At 41.2% G+C, this 24,115-nt stretch overlaps 1 protein-coding gene across 1 annotated transcript in view; it reads left to right on the plus strand.

The window, feature by feature from the left end:
* LOC122551056 (high-affinity choline transporter 1-like) overlaps positions 1-24,115 on the plus strand; it is a 113,010-nt gene that overhangs the window by 72,107 nt on the left and 16,788 nt on the right. The window contains exons 5-6 of the mRNA XM_043692699.1: positions 17,359-17,507; positions 17,615-17,758. Of these exons, the coding sequence (XP_043548634.1) occupies positions 17,359-17,507; positions 17,615-17,758 (293 nt within the window). The remainder of the gene's footprint in view (positions 1-17,358; positions 17,508-17,614; positions 17,759-24,115) is intronic.

Consider the following 24,115-nt stretch of genomic DNA (forward strand, 5'->3'; position numbering starts at 1 on the left):
GGCCTGATCAAATCCACACTGTCGTAATTTCAAGTGTTCTTTATCCAATAAGTGTGTCTTCTGTAGAAGAGCTATATCGACCCTTTCTTTCTTGAGGTTTGATAATATTTTCTTTCTTTTGACTGGTAAATTACTCCCCTTGACATTCCAGGTGCACCACTTAACCGACTGATCAACCATAATCGTCCGGGCAAGTCCGAGAACCCTATCCAGAACATCCCGAGCATACAGCATATAAAATTTACAAAAATAAAGGCTCTTTAATACTCATATCAATATAATAAAAAACTATTTCTAAATTAAAAAAAAAGTATTTAAATGGAGATTTTCCCCCTTGTTCCCAGGGGGTATCACTTCCTTTCCAACAGTCCATCGTCTCGTCTCCCAACCAGTGCTCCACCCTTGATCCAGGCACTCCTCGATAGGATGAAGAAAATTCAAATAGCAACCACCTCCCCCCACCAAAATTAACTAGACCCCCCCGCCTATATATATATAAAAAAGGGGAGAAAATCGCTAAGTAGAGAACAAATAAATAAATCCCTCTCCCCACCCCCTGAAGATAATATTAAACAGTCAGGTAAAAAAAGGGATTAATATTAAAAAAAAGGGGAATGTAAACCGGACTGGGGGGAGAGCAAAACAACATCAATTAACTCTTACAATTTATCTAAGAGAATCCAAAAAATCCTTGGCCTTTTCTAGCGATCCGAAGTTATACATGGACTCTTCATGGTTAAAGCGTAGTGTCGCTGGGTAGCGCAAGGAGTATGAATATTTAAGTCTCTTAAACAGTTCTTCGCTTCATCAAATGCCTTCCTCTTTGACCAGAGCTGGGGAAAAGTCCTGGAATAACATAATCTTGGATCCTTTATAAATCATGGTTTGGGGATCTTTCCCAAGATTTCTGGAAGCTTCTAAGAGCATCTGCCTCTCCTTGTAGCTCTGCAGCTGGAACAGGACCGGGCGGGGGTGCTGGTTCGAGCCGGGCCCACATATTGCAACCCGGTAGGCCCATTCCGCCCTTACCTGTCCTGATCCAACCTCCAGATTTAACAGCTGTGGAAGCCACTACTCGAGAAATGCTGTAAGCTGGCCTTCCTCTTCCCGTTCGGGAAGGCCCAGCAAACAAATATTTTTTCGACGACCTCGAGGTCGTCAATGTGATTCTCTAAGGTCCGGACCCGATCCACGGCCAATTCTGCTGTAGTCTCGGAGGTCCCGGCCTTTAGTTCCGCCTCTCCGACTTTGCGCTCAATTTCCTTGATGTGCTTTTGTAGCGCGGCCGAGAGTGAGTCCTATCGGCTCCGGGACTCTTCGATGAAGGTGTCAATCTTCGCATCGAGTTTAGAGATTATTTCCATCGAGTTTAGAGATTACCTACCTTATCGTAGGTAAGTCCCCCAGGGCGGCTGCAGATGTCTCTGTTGCAACTGGAGAGGGTGGGGGAGGGGTTCCTGCCTGCTGAGAACTGCAGGCTCCCTTCCCTTTAGTCATTTTTACTGGAGATTAAATTGTTTAAATTCAGTACTAAGCAACTAATTACATTAAATAAAAACTATTTTGAATGATTTGGTGAGTGTGGTGGAGGTGGGTGACCGACTTTGCCCAAGTCTTGGGAGGAGCACTATAGACTCAGACTTGCTGGGTTGCCGCCATCTTGGATCCCCCATAGAAGTGGGTTTAAAGTACAGGAGAACAGCACTTGTGAGGAAATATTCCCAAAAAGAAAATGCTCCAGAGAAACCACCAAAAAAAACTAGAAGCATCAAAAGAGCTTTGGAAAAAAACAAAAAAAGCAGTAAGAGCAGTAAATGCCCATCAGCAGTTCCAGGGAGAAATCTCAATCACGTATCCAAAGCCAATTGTCAGGCAGGTTTCATCTCTTCACTGAAAAAAACATGGATTAGATTTTCAAATGAAATCAAAACTTTGAGGAACACAGCTTACTTCTAAAACCGAATTCACAAAATTGTGAACTAAGGACCTGATTTTTTAAAAATTTGACAACAGCAAATTAAGAAGTTTCAGGCACAGGTTTAAAGACAATCAATTGAAAAAAAATTTTAAGAGGTCAGAGATAAAAATCCTTTAACAGAGCTTTTGTCGGTACGGTTAATGAAACTTTGATTAGTTTAACAATTTGGATCACACATTCAAGTTTTATTCAACACTCAGCTGTTTTATCGATTCTATTCATTAAAATATGAAAAATTGAATAAAGATAAAATGCACTAATCTAATTATGTGATTTCAAACTTGGTGTGAAAATACCTTAGACACAGAAAAACATTGGAACGAATGACATTGAAATGGACCTATTTGATATGGTTAAAAAAGAAATGAAAATTAATGAATTGAAATGAAGCCATTTTGAAAAGTTTCCACCCACAGACAACTGGGTAACCTTCAGTCATCTTAGAACAGGAATATCTTCAACTCTGCTCCATGAAGAAGTCTTTATGAAAAGGAAACTGAACTTCACATTAAAAATCATAATTAAACCAGCAGAAACTGTGACTATTTTCAATTTTGATGCGACAGCAACAGCCTTTACAGCAGAATTTAACATTCATCAAAGAATACAACAGACCAAAAATGAGTGTAGTACAAGGAGATCAAAATTCTAACAATATTCTTGAAGTGTTGCAGCCCACTTGCTGTAGGCAGACCCACAATGCTTTTAAGAGGGATTCCAGGAACTTTGACCCAGCAACACTGAGCAATATATTTCCAAGTCAAGTGGTGAGTGGCTTGGAGGTGAACTTGTTGATTGTAGCACTTGTCTGAATAGACGGTAGAGGTCATTGATTTGGAGGCTTCTATCTAAGAAGCCTGTGTGAGTTACTGCAGTGCATCTTATAGATGGTACACACCTCTGCTCCTGAGCATCCTTGATGGAGGCAGTGAATGTTTGTGTGTACATGTGATGCCAAACGAGCGAGCTGCTTTATCCCATATAGTGTCAAGCTTGAGTGTTTTGGATCTACATTCATCCAGAGAACATTGATGATCACAATCACATTATAACTCTTGCTTGTGCCTTGTAAGTGATGAACAGGCTCTAGGAAGTGAGGTGATGAGCTATCTGCTACAATATTCCTAACCTCTGACCTTGTGGGAGAAAATACAGATCCTGGCCACCCATGACATGGCCACAAAACAGACAACACAAAATGTCTGCACTTAGTCGATGAGCCTATTCACAATGCCTCAAATTGGCCAAACCAGCTGCCCCAGACATCACACATACCTCAGGACATGATTCATCCAGCCCTAGACCAAGAGAATATAATTCTTCAGAGTAACTGATAATGAGCCTTACACTCCACAATAGTCCAGCACCTCTGATGTTCTTAGGGCATAGCTGCTCCCACTAGGAGTCAAGCCTTCACAAAGGGTACCCAGACAAGAAGTCACCAAAGGTACTTTGCTTACCCCCTCAACAATACGAACACATTGATACCAGGATGACACCCGTTAACTCCAGTCCTCACTTTCTCCTACTTTCTACCCGTTAACTCCAGCCAAGGATCGGAATCTCCTGAGTCAATTAAGAAACTTATTGTCAGACACCAGACACTTGAATCTTTTCAATGAATGAACTTTATTTCTCTTTGTTGTGCAACTCACACCATACTCTCATAACTCACACTTCATTATAGTAAGGGTATAAAACTCCACTGTATTCTCTTTTTGGGGAAGAAGCTGTGGTTCCTTCTGAACAGCCTGTCAGTGACTGTTTCAGTTGGGTCAAGTCTCTTCTGTGACATTGCTGTTTTTAAAAATAAATCCTTGTCAGTTCTCAGTCCAATATGTGTGTTTGTAATCTCTGATTAATTGGACTAAATCCTCGGACAGACCTGTTCTTGTAGCCACTGTATTTATATGACTAATGGAGTCACGTTCTGGTTGATGGTAACAGCCTGGGATATTGATACTGGGGGAATTCAGCAATAGCAATGCAATTGAATGTTAAGTGTAATGTTAGATTTTCTCTTGTTGGAAATCATCATTGCCTGGCACTTCAATGGCATGAATGTGGTTTGCCACTTGCCAGACCAAAACTTCATGTTGTGCATATCCTGCTGCATTTGAACACAGTCTGCTTCAGTATCTGGAGTTATGAATGGTGCTGAATATTGTGAATCCCCATTTCTGGTCTTATTATGGAGGGAAGGTCATTGATGAAGCAGCTGAAGATGGTTGGGCCGAGAACACTATCCTGAGGAACTCTTGCAGAACTGTCCTGAAACTGATACAGCTAACCTCAACCGCTTTAGCACATTATCCGTTGTGTAAGGAATAACTCCAAACAGCAGAAAGTTTTCCCCTTGACTCCAGTTTTGCTTGGGCTCCTTGATGCCACATTCTGTTAAATGTAGCCTTACTGTCGAAGGCAGTCACTCTCACCTCACCTCTGGAATTTAACACTTCAGTCCATGCGTATGCCAAGGTTATAATATGGTCAGGAACTGAGTGGCCTTGGCAGAACCCAAACTGAACGCCATTGAGCAGGTTACTGCTAAACAAGTATTGTTTCAGGAAGAGTCAGAGAAGCAAGCATAAAATATACAGCAATCTAAGTAACTCCTTTGAATATGTATATAACTTATAGTCAATGTTAATGCCAAGGAATGGGTACATTTTGGCAGAGCTGTCAGGGTGTGTTGTATAAGATTAGGAACCTGGAGTGACTTTGAGATTTTACAGAGCTGCATAGCACTAGTATAAGCCTTAGATTAGATGGAGTGGGAATGCTGTATAGAAGAAGGCTATAACACTACACACCAGAACACTTCACTCTCTGGATGGAGCACATGGACTTGAACTCATAGTCATTCCTTAACTTAATTAAATCAAGCCTGGTATATTGCCATATGTCACCAGTATTTAGCATTAATAATTTATAAATAATGTTACTTTGAAGCCTGAGCCTTAAGGCTGTCCTTGTTTTTACCTTCTCCTTAATTAGTCATTAAAGAACCCAAACTCAGCGCAGCATCAAACCACAAATTGAAATAATTCTCCTGCCTGATCTTCTGTGATGATCTGCCTTTCACATGAAAAGATTGCCATTGAAATCAATGCCTCAGCTATTTCATCATATCCCATAACTAACCTTATGCCGCACATGAGGCTGCTGCATAAGGATGCATGGTGTTACGGGGAGAGTATTAGCATGGATAGAGGATTGGTTGACTGACAGGAAGCAAAGAGTGGGGATAAATGAGTGCTATTCTGGCTGGCAATCAGTGACCAGTGGTGTGCCTCAGGGATCGGTGTTGGGACCACAACTATTTACAATTTATATAGTTGATTTGTAGTTGGAGACCACGTGTACAGTGTCAAAATTTGCCGATGACACTAAGATGAGTGGCAGAGCAAAGTACGTGGAGGACTGTGAAATTTTGCCCACATTGGGGGCAAAGGCTTGGCATATGGAATACAATGTTAGTAAAGGTGAAATCTTACATTTTCATAGAAGTAACAGTAAATAATTTATTACTTGAATAGTAAAAGGTTACAGTGTGCTGATTTGCAGAGGGACTTGGGTGTCTTTGTGCACGAATCACAGAAGGTTGGTCTGCATGTACAACAAGTAATTAGGAAGGCAAATGAAATTCATTGCTAAAGCGATTGAGGTTAAAAGCAGAGAGGTAATGTTACAGCTGTACAAGATGCTGGTGAGGCCACACATGGAGTACTGCGTGCAGTTTTGGTCTCCTTACTTAAGAAAGAATGTACGGGCACTGGAGGGGGTGCAGAGGAGGTTCACTAGGTCAATTCTGGAATTGAGACGATTAGCTCACAAGGAGAAGCTGAGTAGACTGGGATCATATTTGTTGGAATTTGCAAGAATGAGAGGGGACCTTATAGAAACAAATAAAGTTATGAAGGGAATCAATAAAATAGAAATAGATAGAATGCTTCCACTAGTAGGTGAACTAGGACAAGAGGGCATGGCCTCAAGCTTCGAGAAAGCAGGTTTATAACTGAACTGAGAAGGATCTTCTTTACCAAAGGATTGTTAATCTATGAAATTCATTGCCCAGGGAAATAGTTGATGTGACTTCAGTAATCGTTTTTCAAACTAAGGTAGATATTTTTTGAAAACTAAAGGAAGTAAGAAATATGGTGAAAACGCGAGTAAGTGGAGCTGAGTCCATGAAAAGATTAGCCATGGTCTTATTGAGTGGCGGAGCAGGCTTGAAGGGCCGGACAACCTACTCCCGTTCCTAGTTCTTATATTTTTATGTTCTTATGTTCTTATGTCCCATTGTCACAAATCCAACTTTGGAGCATTATGTGGAATGTATTTTCTATGCCTGTCAAGATGACTGTGCCTCTAAACTATTATACACGTGACTCCTGGCCGATTGCTGCAGCAGACAAAAGCAGCAATTACAATTTGCAATTCTGCATAAAACAGGTCACTAAGGCTCTCTGCAAAGAGAGTCCTTTTCATTTCATTCTCTCCTGTGTGTAGTAAACAGAAAGGGTGAACACAAGGGTTTGGACAAATGTTCCCATGGCGTTGAATGGTATTGATTGTACATAGTGCTTCCCATGTGCCTTAAGGCTATTTTGTTTGAATAGTTGCCAATGTGTGCGAGCTGTGAGTTATGGGTCTGAGATCTGCAGCAGTGCTCCATGTGCAAGGGTGAGGTGAAGAAGATAAATATTCTTAGATTATTGGCAGGTAGTATTTTACAATATGATTTTGGATTTGAGAGAGGGTGATCTATGAAAAGTCAAAGTCAAGAAATGTCTTCAAGCATAAATTTCAAAGTAACTTCATATTTATTGTGAATGCTGCTGTCCATGGCTATCATAGATATAATAGGCTCTAACCTAGTATATTTATAATGGTAGGGGCTAACTTATCTTCATGTGTTTGTGTGCTCAACTGAATCTTCCAGTCTAGATTCTTGAAGTCTTCATCCAGAGAATGCAGGGTCTTCTCTTTCTACCCACATTGCTCTATTTATGCTCAGTGGTGTGTAGCTCTGTGCCATCATAAATTTGGCCTTCAGTCCTGATGCCCTCATACAACAGTGATAGTGAAGAACTGAGCAATGGGTGAGGCTAGTAATGCAATTACCTGTGAATGTATATTCAATGAACCTGATTACTCATGTGAGATAATCTTCTTTCTTCACTGCTTCAGTTGACCTCTCTTTCCAGTGCTGTCTCAGTAAATGCCTGGAGGGATCTCCTGACGCACTTATGATAGAAATGTCTTTTCTCTGTTCCATGTCCTCAACTAGAATCTCCTTTTCGTGTCCACATACATTAATGTGCATGCTCTTCCATGGTCAGCCATTGTTAGTTGGAAATAGAGTGTTGTGCCGTAATAATTTCAGGAGTTCCTGAGAAAGCAGTGCATGGAGTGCTGGCTATACGCTTAATGTGCCTATGTCCATTTCGGAGGTTATCCAATTTAACCCCTCTTAAATGCCTGATGAAGAATGGCTCCAATGCATCTTTCACCAAATATTGTTGGTAATTCTTATTCCTCGGCAAAACGGTGGCAAAGTTATAGTTATCACTTCTCATGTTATTCTAAGGTGATGGGAGGGATTTCTTTTTTAACTATTGCAGTTCTTGTGGTGATATTTCCTCCATAATTTAAGGAAGGGAGTTACATCATATTGACTCAGTGGTAATGAAGGGATGACAATGTCTAATTCAAAACAGTGTGCTATAAAGAGCATTTGCACATGATGCTGTTTCCACAAGCCTGCTGTACTTGACATCGAGGTTGCATGACTGAGGTATGCTGAAGAATATCTTATGGACATTGTGCATTGCTGCCGCTGTATGTGAACAAATGGAAAAGGTTTCTAGTGAGTCTAATGGCAGCAACAACATTCAACATGCCCAACAAAACTACAATCAATGGAAATCGGGGGAAATCTCACTACTGGTTGGAGTCATACCTGACAGGAAGATAGTTGTGGTTGCTGGAGGCCAGTCAACGCATTTCGAGGGCATCTCTGCAGGATTTCCTAGGCTCAAACATCTTCAGCTGCTTCATTAATGACCTTCCCTTTGTCATAAGGTCCGAAGTGGGGATGTTTGCTGATGATTGCACAATGTTCTACACATTCTGGGTCCTCAGATACTGAAGCAGTCCATGTTGAATTGCAATAAAACCCAGTACCCAGACTTGGGCTTAAAAGTGCCAAGCGAAATTTGTGCCACACAAATGCCAAGCAATGGCCATCTCCAATAGGGACAACCTAACCACTGTCCCTTGACATTCAATGGAATTACCATCACTGATTCCCCCACAAACAACATCCTGGCCAGAAACTCAACTGGAGTTGCCATATACGTATAGTGGCTACAAGAGCAGGTCCAGAGGGAAGGAATCCTGCAATTGATAACTCACTTCCTGACTCCCCAAGGCTTGTCTATGCTCAACAATGCAAAGCCAGGAATGTGATGGAATGCTCCCCATGTGTAGCTCCAACAACTCCAGAAGGTTGACAACAGGACAAAGCAGCCAGTTTGTTTGACACAACATTTACAAGCATCCACTCCCTCCACCATTGATGCTCAGTAGCAACAGCATGTACTATCTCCAAGATACACTGCAAAAATTTGCCAAAGATCCTCAGATACAAACTTCCATGACCAATTCCATCTAGAAAGACAAGGAAAGCAGATGCATGAGAACAACATTGTTTGCAATAACCAAGCTAATCACCATCCTGTCTTGGAAATACATCATTGTGCCTTCAGTGTGACTGAGTCAAAATCCTGGAATTCTCTCCATAACAGTATTGTTGGTGTCCCTACAGCAGTGGAAGCTGCAGTGGTTCAAGAAGGCAGCTCATTACCATCTTTTCAAGGGCAACTAGGGACAAGAAATAAGTATTGGCCATCCAGTGATGCCCAATAAATTAAATAATAAAGCTCTATACTAGACAGTGTCAGCTCCCTCCTTTGTTGCAACCACATCTATTGTTGCAAGTAGCAAATACTCTTTCAGAACAAATATGCATTGACGGATGCTGAATATTAGGAGAGGAAAGGTAAACTAGGAAATAATAAGCTTACCTGTCTAATGTATATTATTGGGAAGCTATGGGTATTGTTATTAGGGACAGTAACAGAATATGGACAAATAAAGAGATGGAAAAGGTTCCACACAAGGGACTGTCCCCAAAAATAGGAATAGATGGAATTGGAGATAATATTTTGACATTGATAGGGAACTGTTTAGGAGGAAGGAGATGGACTGTAGGGCTAATGAGTGTGTGTACTCCAATTGAAAGGACATGACTAGTGTCCATCAGGGATCAGTACGGCAGCCTTAGCTCTTTACTATGTATATAAATGACCTAAAAGAGGAAAACAGAGCAATGTATCCAACTTTCTGATAATGCTAAGTAATAAAATGCATTATTTAATTAACAAAACTACAACAGCTAGAATTTAAAGTGGAGAACTGTTAGATCAACATACTTTATAAATAATGAGAAACCTGGAGCTGTAAAGAAAGGGGAGACATGGCATAGTGATATTGTCTTTGGACAGGTAATGTACAGAGGCAGATAATGACCTGCTGACCCAGTTTCAAATCTCACCATGGCATGAATTCTAACAAAAAAAATCTAAAATTAAAAGTTGAATGATTAATGACCATGAAGCCATTGTTGCAAAAAAACATTTGATTGACTCATACCAGTTAGGGAAGGAAATATGTTGGGCTACATATGACTTCAGCCCCTCAGCAATGTGGTTGACATTACCTCGCAAGTCTCTCTGGTGTATCAAACTGTGAAAAAATTTCAAAGGAATAAAACCAGACAAACCACCTGGCATTGACCTGGGCACTGGAAATTAGAACATCAAACATGGCACTGTCGACTATGTAAAATCCTCTTTGCTAGCACTTGATTAGTCAAACAACAGCCTCACAGTGATATCAACAAGCTCGGCCATGCTCATGGAATCATACCTCACAACCAATGCTCAGAAAACATTATCACCATCCTGGGATATATTCTGTCACACGATCAGTCCAGGCCAGCAGATGTGGTGGCACAGTGGTATATTCCCACATTGGGTGGGAATTGTTCCAGAAGCCCTTAGCATTGATTCCAGACCTCAGGAATCTCATGGCACCAGTTCAAAACTGGACAAGGAGAGCTGCTGATGGTAATCACGTATCCTCTACCCTTCAACTGGTAAATTAATGCTCCTCCGCATTGAACACTATTTTATAATATCCCTGAGAGTGGCAATGATGCAGAATGTACTCTGGTGCAGGATTTCAATGTCCAGTGTCTTCACAGTACCACTACAGACAGATCTGGTCGAGGCCTAAAGGACATTGCTGTGAGCCAAGTTCAGTAGCAGATGGTGAAAGAATGAACAAGAGAGAAGAAGATGATTTATTATCTATTCACAGCAATCTGCCTGTATTTGTCCATTACAGTGTCAGTAGGAATGCTGAATTTCCAGTTGTGGTGGAAACAAAATCTTGTCTTCACATTTATGATATTATCCAAAACATTATGTGACACTATCATGTGGTTAATGAGAGAAACTTTGAACGGATGGAGTCACGCTGGGCTGACCATCCCCAAGACACTGAGAGCCATCAGGTGCTGCAGCATTATATTCAAATACCAGCAGCAACCTCACAGCCCAGCATATCCCTCATTCTACCACTACCATTAAACCAAGTACACCAAAGATTTCTGGAGGGTGGTCCAGAGCAACACCAGGCATAGTTGAAAATTAGGTGGCAATCTGGTGAAGCTACCAAACAGGACTACTTGAGAGCCAAACAGCATACACAGCCAACAATGGAGCTGAGCAATTGTACAACAATGGACCAAATCTAAGCTCAGTCATCCTGCCAGATCTAGCTGTAAAGCTGATGGACAATTAAACACATCACTGGAGGAGGAGGTTCCACAAATACCCCCATCCTCAGTAGTGGGAGAGTTCAACATAACCAGGCTAAAACATTTGTTGCAATTATCAGCCAAAGGTGCCAAATGAAAGATACATTTTGGCCTCTTCCTGTGGTCTCCAGTATCACAGATGCCAATCTTTAGCCAATTTGATTCACTTCATATGATACCAGGAAACAGAGGCTATGGGCCCTGACAATATTCCAGCAATCGGAATGAAGACCTGTGCTCCAACACTTGTCGCTCCCCTAGCCAGTCTGTTCAAGTACAGCTTCAACACTGACAGTGACCCAACAATGTGGAAAATTGAACAGTTGTGTCCTGTACACAAAGTAGGACAAATCCAAGCCAGGTAATTACCACCACATCAGTCTACACATCATTTGTAATGTGATGGAGTCATCAATAGTGCTATCAACAACGCTTGCTTTGTAATAACCTGCTCATTATTGCTCAGTTTAAGTTCTGCCAGGGCCACTCAGCTCCTGATCTCATTATGAGTTTTGATAAAACATGATCAATACAGGTGGATTCCAGAGGTGAGGTGAGAGTGACTTCTCTTTGGCATCAAGGCCATATTTGACAAAGTGTGGCATCATTGAGCCCTCGCAAAACTGAATTCAATGCGAATCAGGAAAGCTCTCTGCTGGTTGGTATCATATCTGCCACAAAGGAATATGGTTGTCTTTGTTTGAGGTTCATCATATTAGTTCCAGGACATCTCTTGTAGAGTTCCTCAGGGAATTATCCAACCATCTTCAATTGCTTCATCAATGGCCTTCCCTCCATCATAAAGTCAGAAGTGTGGATGTCCTCAGACGATTGATTGTTCAATATACAGCACCATTCTCACACCTTACATGCTGAAGCCATCCACATCAAATTGCAAGACAATATCCACACAAATGCCAGCAATGAGAGAATCTCATCAAGGTTCCTTGACATCGAATGGCATTATCATCTTTGAATCCCCCACTGTCAACATTTCTTGGGCCTTACCATTGGCTCATACGCTGAACTGGACTTGCCAGACCAATACTTTCATGGCAAGGATAGGTCAGAGGCGAGGAATCCTGTTCTGAAGAAGTGTCATGATTGGATTTGAAATGTTAATTCTGTTTCTCTCTGCATCGATGATGCCAGAGGTGTTGATTTTCTCCATCACTTCTATTTTTATTTCAGAACTCCAGCATCCACATTATTTTGCTTTTAAGTGCATTAAGATCTCATACTCGGGGCATCCAATTTTCTTTGAGTCTTATAGCATGGAAACAGGCCTTTCAGTCCAACTAGTCCATTCTTCCTGAGTGCCTCCCATTACTCTGACATGATTTTATCTGTGAATAACTGTTCCCAGTCCACTTGGGCCAATTTGAATCTGATTTTAATAAAATTAGTCTTTCTCCTATTTAGAACTTTATTCCCATCCCAAGTTTATCCTTTGTTTTGAGAACTATCCTAAATCAAATTGAGTTATGGCCACTACCTCCAAAATGACTCCCCACTGATACGCCAGACCCAGGCCATTTCAAATTATTTAGATCCCAAACTGCAACTTGCCACTTCCCTTCAATCTCCCTCTATCTTGCCTGAAATCCCCTATAACCAGTAATGGTGAGCTGCTAATCCAGCCCACCTTTCAGCCAAGGTTTGGTCAAAGATATGAAGACATGAGAAGCACATCAGAATATCTGTTCCCTTGGTTCATCTGTCTTATTCCTCTGCCCTTTGCATTGAAATATATTCCATTTAGCCTTTCTAAACTTACTGCTCGCTTATTTGGCTGTCAGATTAATTTACGCAAGTTTTAACTTTTCATCCACTTCAATGAAACCTCCCTCTTAACTACTCACAGGATCTCATCCTCTGCCCATCTAATTTATATCCAACATCTTTAAGTTCCATCTTACTGAGCTCTGTCTTCTTGCAGCATGACATTCTGATGGAAGTATGCCATAGGGACATCTAGATAGGACATAAGTGCCTGTGAGTGTAATGTACATATGTAAATATCAGGAGCTGTAATAAATATTTACTGAATCCTTCAGTACTGTATGATTCACTTTGCATTCATATTTATATTATGGGAGCTAACATAAATATCATATCATGAGAGTTGAAGATTGTCAGTTAATTTTAAGTACTACCTCATCAAATGCAAGTACCTTAAAGGCAAGGTCCCACATCACAGTGGCAGGTCAGGATGGTTGCATAGTGATAAGCAGCAGTGGCCATTTACAAACGAGTCCAAGCTCTTGGTGGTAAACACTTGGAAACATCACTGTAGATCAGGAGACAACAATGCTGTTCTTTAAAGCATGCAGAAATTAGCAGCACCAATTTCTGAGAGTTCAAGGAGTGCAGATTAAACAGTCAGAGGGTGAATCTGCCTTCTGTCTCCTTAAAAATTTTATTCTATTAATTATAATCTCTGTCTCCCTTTCAACAAAAATAAGCTGACAGCTTGATTTCCTAATTAAATGATAAATATAAGGCCAAGGAAAGGCTTCTTGCATTAAAAGAAAAAATGCAAGCCGAAAGGTCTTCACAGTGCAAAACTCTTCAGGATCAAATACAACTTTCAAAAGGTAGTTTTATTCTGTTCTTTTGTGGAATGTAGGCATTGAGGGCTGATCAGCATTTTATGCCTGTCCCTAGTTGCTCTTGAAAAGGTGGTAGTGAGCTGCCTACTTGAACTGCTGCAGTCCATGTGCTGTAGTTGGACGCAATGCCGTTAGGGAGAGAATTATAAGATTTTGACCTAGTGTTACTGAAGATGAGGCAAGTTAAAATCTGTTAATCCTGAAGTTAATTCTCACTTGGAGCGGGTTTTCAGGTGGTATCCAGATCTTCTCTGGATTTTCCTCATTTTCCATGGTAAAACAAGATTAATCCTGCGAGACCCAACTTGCTGATTGCAAGAAGGATTTGCAGAGATCTCTTCTCAGGATAGTTTTCACTTGATTTGCAAAACAGAACTGCTTGAATAGTTGTAATTCAGTGAAGATATAAATTGCTGTCCTAGCCATACGTTACTGTTGGATCTCCATTTCTTGTTGAATTTCTTTTTTTTCTCATTTGCTGTTATGTCCATTTAGTTTTCCTTCTTTTGTTTTAATTGCCATTGTTGCTGTTCCCTTGCTGAGTTTTGATGTATTTCAAACATTTACTTTAATACGTACAGGCCTACAGTAGTAGGTTACTGTCATTAGATGGTGGTCACAGTAATTAAGTAAATAATGTCATGCAAGATTCCACCTGACTTGATGCTGATTTGGAGACTTAGTATGGCATCCAGGAGCAAACTTGGAATCACTGGAATCGTTGGGCAAATTCTCTGTTATTGTTGGAAGAAAACCTTAAATCTGAAACTTATTCTACAAAGAGAAGGATGACAATTTTTCTATCTAGACCAAACGATAACAGAGGACTCTGACAATGGGCAAACAGACAACAGATTTGACACGCTAAAACCACTTCCTGTGAACAGCCCTGATATGAAATGTGTTTTCTGCTTATAAAGAGACATCCAGGAACAGGAAATGAGATTCTCTCCCAGGCCAAGTCACTCCATTATTTCCCTTCCACCTCACCTCCAAGAAGGGCAAAACTGCACTTTTGGTCTTTGTAGTGATTGGGACCAGGTGGACCTTGTTGACTATGAGGTTTTTGATAGGGGTTTTTAACCTGGGCCAATCAGGTAACACCTGGCTGACCAATATAACCAGGAGGAAGGTGTGTCAGGGCAGACGAAGAGCCAGAAGGGGCGGGCTGCCTTAGTGTGGCGGGAAGGTGGGATGGACGGACAGGTGGCTTGTTGGGTTGCTGGGGGGGAATCTATTCTATGCACTTTTTTTAAAATCTAATTGGACTGTGTTATATGTATTTGTTACTGTTACTGTTTTGTGATGACTGAAACTGGGATTTGAGGTTTGTCCTCATTTCCCTGAGGAGTGTTGAACGGTAGGGTTTGGAGCCTGGCTTTGCCGCTCCTCTCCCTTGTAAATTGCTGTTTCTCTGTATACAGCTGTTAATGTTAACTGTTTTGTAAACTGTATTGTTTACTAACGTTAAAATATATACATAACAAGGAGAAAAAATATAATCAGGGACCCTTGACAAAGGAGACATTGCCTTCTGTTTAAAATAGAATATAACCAGGACATTAGAATCTCCTGAATTGAGGACTGACTCCAAGCTGGCTGGCCACAGCCAGTGTACTGTGCACTGGTAAATAAAGGGTGACTTGGTGATGGCACCCGGCCTCTGTGCAGTTATTTCAGTGGCAATGGGAGAAGCAGGATATGCCTGAAGAACGGGGTGGCATGGTGACTCAGCAGTTAGCACTGCTGACTCACAGCGCCAGGGACCTGGATTCGATTCCAGCCTCAGGTGACTGTGCGGAGTTTGCAAATTCTCGCCGTGTCTGTGTGGGTTTCATCGGGGTGCTCCGGTTTCCTCCTGCAGTCCAACGATGTGCAGGTTAGGTGGATTGGCCATGCTAAATTGCCCGTAATGTCCATGGAAATATGGGTTAGCCAAGGGAAATACAGGGTTACAGGTATAAGCTAGGGAGATGGGTCTGGGCAGGATACTCTTTGGAAAGTCAATGTGGACTTGTTGGGCCAAATGGCCTATTTCCACACTGTAGGGATTCTAGGATTCTAGAACATTAATTTGCAACTGCCATCTTAGAGTTAGGATAAGCATCATACCTCTATTTGGGAAGCTTGACTCATTTGAATCTGCTCTGGAAGACTGGGCCCAGTATGTAGAAAGAATGCAATACATTTTCCAGGCAAATGACATTGTACAGATGAAAAGCAATAAGTAATCCTTCTGACTACTTGTAGACCCGCAGTGTTTCTGGTTTTAAGGGTTTAACTTTCTCAGAGGTACCAGACACTAAAATCTTCCAAGAGTTGACAGAGTTGGTTTAGGAATATTATGAACTTGGACTTTCTCTAATCCTGAGAGACTAAGAGTTTTATTTGGCTGTTGAAGAACCGGGGAATCCATATCAGGATTTTTGACAAGGTTATATTTGACTGTCAGAGGCATGTGATTTTGGGGTACCCCTGAATGAGAAGCTGCAAGCATCATTTGTGATGCACAGACTCCTAGAAGTATTGGTCACAGACAATGGGACATTATTTACCAGCAGGGAATTCAAATATTTCCCAAAGTCCAAAGGTATTCGGCAGATGAGGCCAGCTCCAGACCATCGATCATCCAATGGCCTAGCGAAAAAAGTGATCCAACCTTTGAAGGCAGCCCTAAACAAACAGCTGTCAGCTTCATTCAATACCAAACTGTCCTGGCTCCTGTTCAATTATAGGACTGTCCCACGTGCAACAACGAAGATAGTTCTAGCAGAGTTGCTGATGGGAAGAAGACTTCTCACCCAACTTAAACCTGATAATTCCAGACCTGAAAGGGAAGGTGAAACAGCAGTAGGAACTCCAAGGCAGCCAAATGCCACCTCTAAGTGAGAGAGACAATTTAATTCAGGGGATGAAGTTGACCCTGTATGGGTACAAGGCGAGGTTGACACGAGCTCAGGTCCTGTGAAAGATGCGGGTAGGTGAAACAGTCCTGAGCAACCACATGGATCACCTGAGTCTGTTGACTCACAAACATGCCTGGCCCCTCACTACACCCAAAAGGCCTGGCAGAAATCGTGGGTGCTCCCCCTCCATCTCGCATCAAGGAAACCTCAGAATCTGAAAAGGATGCAGCTTCAAAACCGTTACTGCTGGAAGATGAAGAAGTGTAATCTCTCCTCAGATGTTCCGGATGCAAGAGATAGGCCACAGTCTTGTGCACGCCGCCTCTGTCTGGGTCCGTGTCAGAGGAACCACATCTGGGTGAAAGCTACAAGGCTTATATCCCCAGACTTAGCAGGGGGAAGCTTATAGTGATTAGAACCAGGTTGACTTTGAGGTTCGTGATTGGGGTTGTTCACCTGGGCCAAGCAGGAAAGCCCTGGCTGACCAATATAATCAGGGGATTAGAATTTCCTCAGTTGAGGACTAACTCTGAGATGGCTGGGCATAGCCAGTGTACTGTACACTAGTAAATAAAAGGTGACTTGGTGACAGGACCTGGGCTCTGTGCTGTTATTCCAGTCTTGTAGCTAAATGGTGATAAACAAGTGAGGCATATGCAAGACCATGAGACAAGATTGAAGTAATGCATAATCCTGTGACTGCTGAGAGTTCTGTGTTGCTTGACATGTCCTTTGCCCTTTCCTTCATTCTGACTTAACAAAGTTGTGTGTCTGAAAACATGTATAACTCGATGTTTTAGCTTGCATGAAAAGTAATTGATTTAAAAACGTTATCATTTGATAGCTACAAATTGATATTGTTGTTCCAACTATTACATCCAGATTCATAGCTAATGACATTTCCTCCTTCAGGTTCATCATTGAGTGTAATTTTCGAAATTAATGTCCACTTGGCCATTATTATTTCTACCGTGATAGCAGTTTGTTACACTCTGATTGGCGGTTTGTACTCAGTCGCATACACAGACATGGCTCAACTATTATGTATCTTTGTAGGATTGGTGAGTTTTTAAATTATGTTTAAAATGATCCATTTAACTTTAAAACTTCTGGATAGAGAATCCATTTTGTGGTGGATTAAGATTTCTTGCTTTAATTTTCCATACAGTACATGAGCCTGCCTTTTGCTGTTTTGAATCCTGCGGTCACAAGTATTGCCATCACCGCTACAGAGTATGTTTACCGTGAACCTTGGCTTGGATACATAAGCCCTGGAAATGCATGGATTTGGTTTGACAATTACGTTCTGATGGTACGTATGCAGTATCAATGATTGTAATCTGTCTAAGATAAATTCACACAAAGCACCAGGCTCCAACTGAAGATTTTTTCTGTTTTTTCTTTAAATACATGAGTACCACATTAGCAATGTGAATGGTTTCCAGTGACATTTCAAGGTGCCATTGTTTGTCATAACACAAGGTATTTCCCTTCACAGGGCTGCAGAGAGCTAAAATATTTAATTGCTGATAATAATTGTAGCACTGGAAGACAAGTTTCTATTTTGCAGATCCAGATAAGGAAGTGGCAGTGAATGTTAACACCATTGGTTCAATAATCGAAAGTCAGTTGGTGCAATTTATATTCAATTAGTAAATCTGAATTTATAAGCTAGTCTCTGAAATTTTGTCCATGAAACTGTAATCAATTTTTGTCAGAATCAATCTGGTTCACTAATTTCCTTTAGGGAAGGAAATCTTACCCAGTCTGGCCTACACGTGACTTCAGACCAGCAACAATGTGGGTGATTCTTAACTGTTCTTTGAAATGGCTGAACAAACTAGTCAGCTTTATCAAATGACTACAAAGTCAAATGGAATAAAGCTTGAGAGACCACCTGGCACCGAACTCTGCAACAGCACACCCTTTCCTCTGATTTCCATAGCCACTGCATTGACCTCAGGGGTCTGTGTGTGGCAGTGACTGGAGAAAACAGAAGTGAATCCGTGGGACAATGACAGTGCATCAACCAGTGTACACGGGCGCTCGGAACAAAGCTTTGAAGGAATGTTGCCTTCCACCATAAATGCTGCAATGTCCACCTTATTAACATGTGGAATTGTGCCAAAATTAGGAAAGCTGTCCCACAAACCAGTCAAGCAAAGCTCTAACATAAAAATACTCAGTGAAGCATCCTTCACAGATTAATACAGACTAACACCAGAGGTGACGTTATAGTGATGTACATTTGGGAGGGGATGACACTGACAAATCCATGACATTGAACCTCATGAAGTCTTATAGCATCAGTTTATACATGAGCAAGGAAAACTGGTGACTACCGTCTCCTGCTCCACCACCTTTTGGCTTATGAATCAGTCCTGCTTCACATTGAACAACACTTGAAGGAAGCACCAACTGTGGCAAAAACAAAGAATGCACTCTGGAGGAGAATTTTAATGTTCATCACCACAAGTGGTGAAACAAAACTGCTGCTAACTGAACTAACCAAGTCATAAATGACATTGCTGCTAGATTGGTCTGTGGTAGGGGGAACAAAACCCATTAGGCCTTGTGCCCATTATTTTACTTGCTGAAATATTGGTAAGAGTGCTTACCCTACAATCCTGGTGGGGATACTCACCTATCACAGCTGTATGAAATAGGTTAGATTTTGTCCAGATCTAATCTCAAACTAGGCATCCTTGAGGTTAAATGTTAAGTCATTAATAAAAAAAAATTGAGGAGGTAATAGACCAGTAAATTATAGTCTATCAATCTAACCTTGGTAGTGGGGAGATTATTATCAGAAATTCTGAGGGACAGAAAATATTGGCATTTGGAGAGACATGGATTAAACTTATATAGTCAGCATGAATTTGTCAAGGTGAAGTTGTATTTGACAAATTTGATGGATTTCTTTCAGGAGATAGCCAGGACTGTTGATGAAGGTAACGCGTCTGATGTAGTCTATGTGGACTTGAGCAAGACTTTTAAAGAAGTCACTCATGGCATACTGATCAAGAAAATCAAAGTCCAGGGGATTTAAGACAAAGTGGCACATTGGATCCAATATTGACCAAGAGAGATTTGTAAATATTGTAAAGATGTTTTGTTATAATGTTATAGAACTATGGTGAGACTGTTCCCAAATTATTGTGTATCCTATCGATATCCTTATCTAAGGAAGGATATACTGAGATCGTCTGCAACTGAAATTCTATTTCCAGTGGTGATTTCTCTGGGCTCGTTGCTGGTTCCCTTCATGTTTGTGCTGTTCATCAATGTACTTAAATAGGGGAGATATGATCAGGAAGTCTAAAAACATCAAAGAGTTAATAGGGTGTTAAATATGGAGGAAGATAGCAATAAACTGCAGGTAGATATCAAAAGACTGGTGAGGTAGACAATAAGTGGCAAATAGAATAAAAAGTGTGAGATAATGCACTTAAGGAGGACTAATAAAGTGAGGGATTACACTATGGATAATAGGACCCTGGAAAGCACTGAAGATCAAAGGCATCTTGGTTTGCATTTCCACAGATCCTTGAGATATTTGGGCAAGTAGATAAGGTGATTAAGAAGCTATATGGGATACTTGCCTTTATTAACCAGCCATAGAATACAAAAGCACAGACATTATACTGGAACTGTATAAAATGCTGATTAGGCAACAACTGATCACTGTTTTCAATTCTGATCACTTCATTTCAGAAACAACAAAAGAAGCTTGCTATTTAATTTGATCAGGCAATTACAGGGGCATACAGCCTATCTATTTTGCAACTCACTGACAGTAAAATTCACCTGTCATTCAGATTTTTGAGATACTTTGCCTTTCTGAAGGTAATTTGAGATGCATTTGAAAAATGGCTTCTGGAAGCTGTTCCATGCTGACTCTGTACAAGAGTGGCATTTACTACTGTCAGGATACTGCTGGCAGTCTGAAAAGGCAATCTCCCAACTACAAAACTGAGTAATATCATGCATGAATTTCAGACTTCATTCAACTTGCCTGTGCCTAATATAATCTAAAACAAAATATTTACAGTCGATGTGATTCTGCGATTGAGCAGCACTTGCTAAAACAACCTGAATGTGCTAATACCTGCACTTCAACCAATTTAAGAAAATTGCTTCAGCTCATATCATTAAATTAAAAAATACTAAAGAACCGTGGATGCTGGAAATCAGACACAAAAACAGAAATTGCTGGAAAATCTCAGGAAATCTTACAGCATCTGTGGAGAGAAATCAGAGTTAACATTTTAGCTAGGGAAAATTGTTTTTGATGCACAAGATAGGGGACGGAAGGGGTAAGGAGTAAATGAGAGTTGCAGACAGAAACCAAAGAGAGAGAAGAACAGTTGGACGGACAAAGGAGTGGATAACGGCCAGCCTGGAGAAGGAATGCCTATTAATGGGGCTAACAATAGGTAGGGTGTAACAGCATGATGTGTGGGGGTTATAGTCATAGAGTCATAGAGCTGTATGGTATAGAAACAGATCCTTTGGTCCAACTCATCAATGCCAACCAGATATCCTAAATTAATCTAGTCCCATTTGCCAGTATTTGGCCCGTATGCTTCTAAACACTTCCTATTCATATACCCATCCAGATGCCCTTTAAATGTTGTAATCATGCTCACTTCTGTCACTTCCTCAGGCAGCTCATTCCATATACGTACCACCCTCTATGTGAAAAAGTTGCCCCTTAGGTCCCTTTTAAATCTTTCCCCTTTTACCTTAAAACTATACCCTCTGATTTTGGACTCCACTACGCTGGGGAAAAGACTTTGGCTACCCTTTCCATGCCCCTCATGATTTTATAAACTTCTATAAGGTCATCTCTCAATGCTCCAAGGAAAACAGCTCCACTCTAATCAGTCTCTCCCTATAACTCAAACCCTCCAACCCTGACAACGTCCTTGTAAATCTTTTCTGAAACCTTTCAAGTTTCACAGCATCCTTCCTATAATAGGAAGACCAGAAGTGAATGCAGTTTTCCAAAAATGGCCTAACCAATGTCCTGTACCGCCTACAGCATTATGTCTTTGATATAAATGACTTGGATGTGAACATTGGAGGTATGGTTAGTAGGTTTGCAGATGACACCAAAATTGGTGATGTGGTGGACAGCCAAAAAGTATACCTTACAGTACAATGGGACCTTGATCAGATAGCCAATGGGCTGAAGAGTGGCAAATGGAGTTCAAGTTAGATAAAGTGAGGGGCTGCACTTTGAAAAGGCAAATCAGGGCAGGACTTATTCACTTAATTATTCACTTATTCACTTCCTGTTGCTGAACAAAGAGACCTTGGAGTGCAGGTTCATAGTTCCTTGAAAATAGAGTAACAGATTAACAGAATAATGAAGAAGGCATTTGGTATCCTTGGCTTTATTAGTCAGTGCATTGAGTGTGGGAGTTGGGAGGTTATGTTGCAGCTGTACAAGGTTGAGGTAAGGACATCGGAGAAAGTGCTTCACACCCTCAAATTGTTGAACTTGATATTGAGTCCAGAAGGGGGTAGAGTTCTCAAGTGGAAAATGGACATAAATTTGTAATAATAATGGATCACAAACCCATGTTAGGTGTACTAGGACAAGGCAGCACTGCCCATAGGTTCAGACCAAATTCAGCAGTGGGCTCTAATACTAAATGTGTATAATTATAAGTTGGAATGCTATCTCGGAGGCCAAGGAGCACATGCGGATGCATTGAGCATATTTCCCAGTGGCAGATACAACATGGTTGGCACCACCACAGGAAGAGTCTGTAATGGTTTTAAACATTCTGGACACACTTCCAGTCACAGCTGACAATATCAGACTTTACAGCAAAAAAATCCAGTCCCAGCAAAACTGAAATAGCTGGTGGTGAAAGGGAAAAACAAAGGGCCATCGCAAACAGAATTGGAACCTTTTTATACATGGAAAGATTACAGTAGAGGATGGCACATTATTATAGGGAGCAAGAGTGATTGTCCCAAGCAAAGGTCACTGCCAGATATTGACTGAACTCCACCAGGGTCTCCCAGGAGTTTCCAAAATGCAGATGAGAAGTTATGTCTGGTGGTCAGGATTGGATGCTGACATAGCTGCATTAGTGGGACAATGCTGTAGATTGCCCCACAATAACAAAAGTTACTGCCAGCAGCTCCTCACATTCATGAGAATGGCTGGGTAAACTCCAGACTTAGTTACACATCAACTGTGGTAGCTGCTTCCATGGGCTAAATGTTCTTACTCAAAGTGGTTGAACATTCATAGAGTTAATTCATCAAACACAGCAATGATGATAGAAAAGTTGTGCACATCTTTTTTAGTACACAGACTCCCAGAAGTGTTGGTCTCACATAATAGGCCATAGTTTACCAGCAGTGAATTTGAGTATTTCCTAAAGTTGAATGGGATTTGACATATACTATCCATCATCCAATGGCCAAAAAGCAGTCCAAACTTTGAAAGCAGGCTTAAAGAAACAGCCTACAGCTTCACTAGACACCAAACTGTCCTGGTTCCTATTTGATTATCGGATCACCCTTTTTGCATCTCCAGGGTTAGCTCCAGCAGAGTCGCTAATGGGGAGAAGATTCCACAAGAGGTTAATTCTGATCTTCCTGGACCTGGGAAGGAGAGAGAAAAATGGCATCTGGAACGCCAATGCTGAACACAAGACTCTGCTAAGTGAGAGAGCCAGTTTACTTCAGGTGACAAAGTTTGGTGCAAGAACCACAGAAATGGCCCTGAATGGGCTAAAGGCATATTCAACGCAAGGTCAGGTCCATTAACATATGACGTTTAGGTAGTTACTACAGTCCCATACAAACATGTGGACCATATGAAAGCTGCAAACTCCCAAACCGTACAGGAGCAAAACGTGCCAGGCTCCACGACAGCCTTTTGTGTCTGTTCCAGAACCCACGGGTTCTTCCACTTTGTCAAGTTTGAAGATACCTGAGAATCTGAGATAGACATAGTGAATGTCACCATCTCACGCCTTTGCCACCTGAAGAAGAGAATGAACTTCTTCCAAGACACTCTGGGCGCAGGAGGTGAGCTATTGTATGTTACATGCCGCCCGTATCAGAGGCAGAGTTGGAGAAAGCTGACCTGGTGTTAAAACACCCCAGGAGACACTGCAAATAAAAGAAACGGCCTATATCCTTGGACACAGAGGAAGAAGGATGTAATGTTTCTAACAAGATCAGCCAGGTGGACCTCATAGAATATGAATTCCTTATTGGGACTATTAATCTGGTCCAATCAGGGAGCCTGGCTGACAGATAAAAAAAACAGGAGTATAGGGAAAATATAAGCACCACTGCTAGGCCTTTGGGTACTGTGATAATGTTGGGAAGGAGAAAAAAGGCTCTGTTCTCTTGGAGAGCTGGCTCTGAGAGAGCTGAATTCAGTGTCAAGGAGACTCCACATGTAAATAAAGGGTGACTTGCTGACGAGATACCGGCTTCTGTGGAGATATTTGATTCACATGCCTTTAGCCTTTGATCAAGTGAGCTTTAACATATTGTTTTCATACTTTCTCATCTTCAACTTGCAGAGTTTCCTCATTTGTCTTTGCACTTAAGAAACAGCCTTAAGTCACCATTGCAAATCATCTTATTAGGCTACTGAAATCCTATAGAATTTCTCCATATTAATTGACTT

This window comes from Chiloscyllium plagiosum, chromosome 6 (assembly GCF_004010195.1).
Source record: "Chiloscyllium plagiosum isolate BGI_BamShark_2017 chromosome 6, ASM401019v2, whole genome shotgun sequence".
NCBI classification, from domain to species: Eukaryota; Metazoa; Chordata; class Chondrichthyes; order Orectolobiformes; family Hemiscylliidae; genus Chiloscyllium; species Chiloscyllium plagiosum.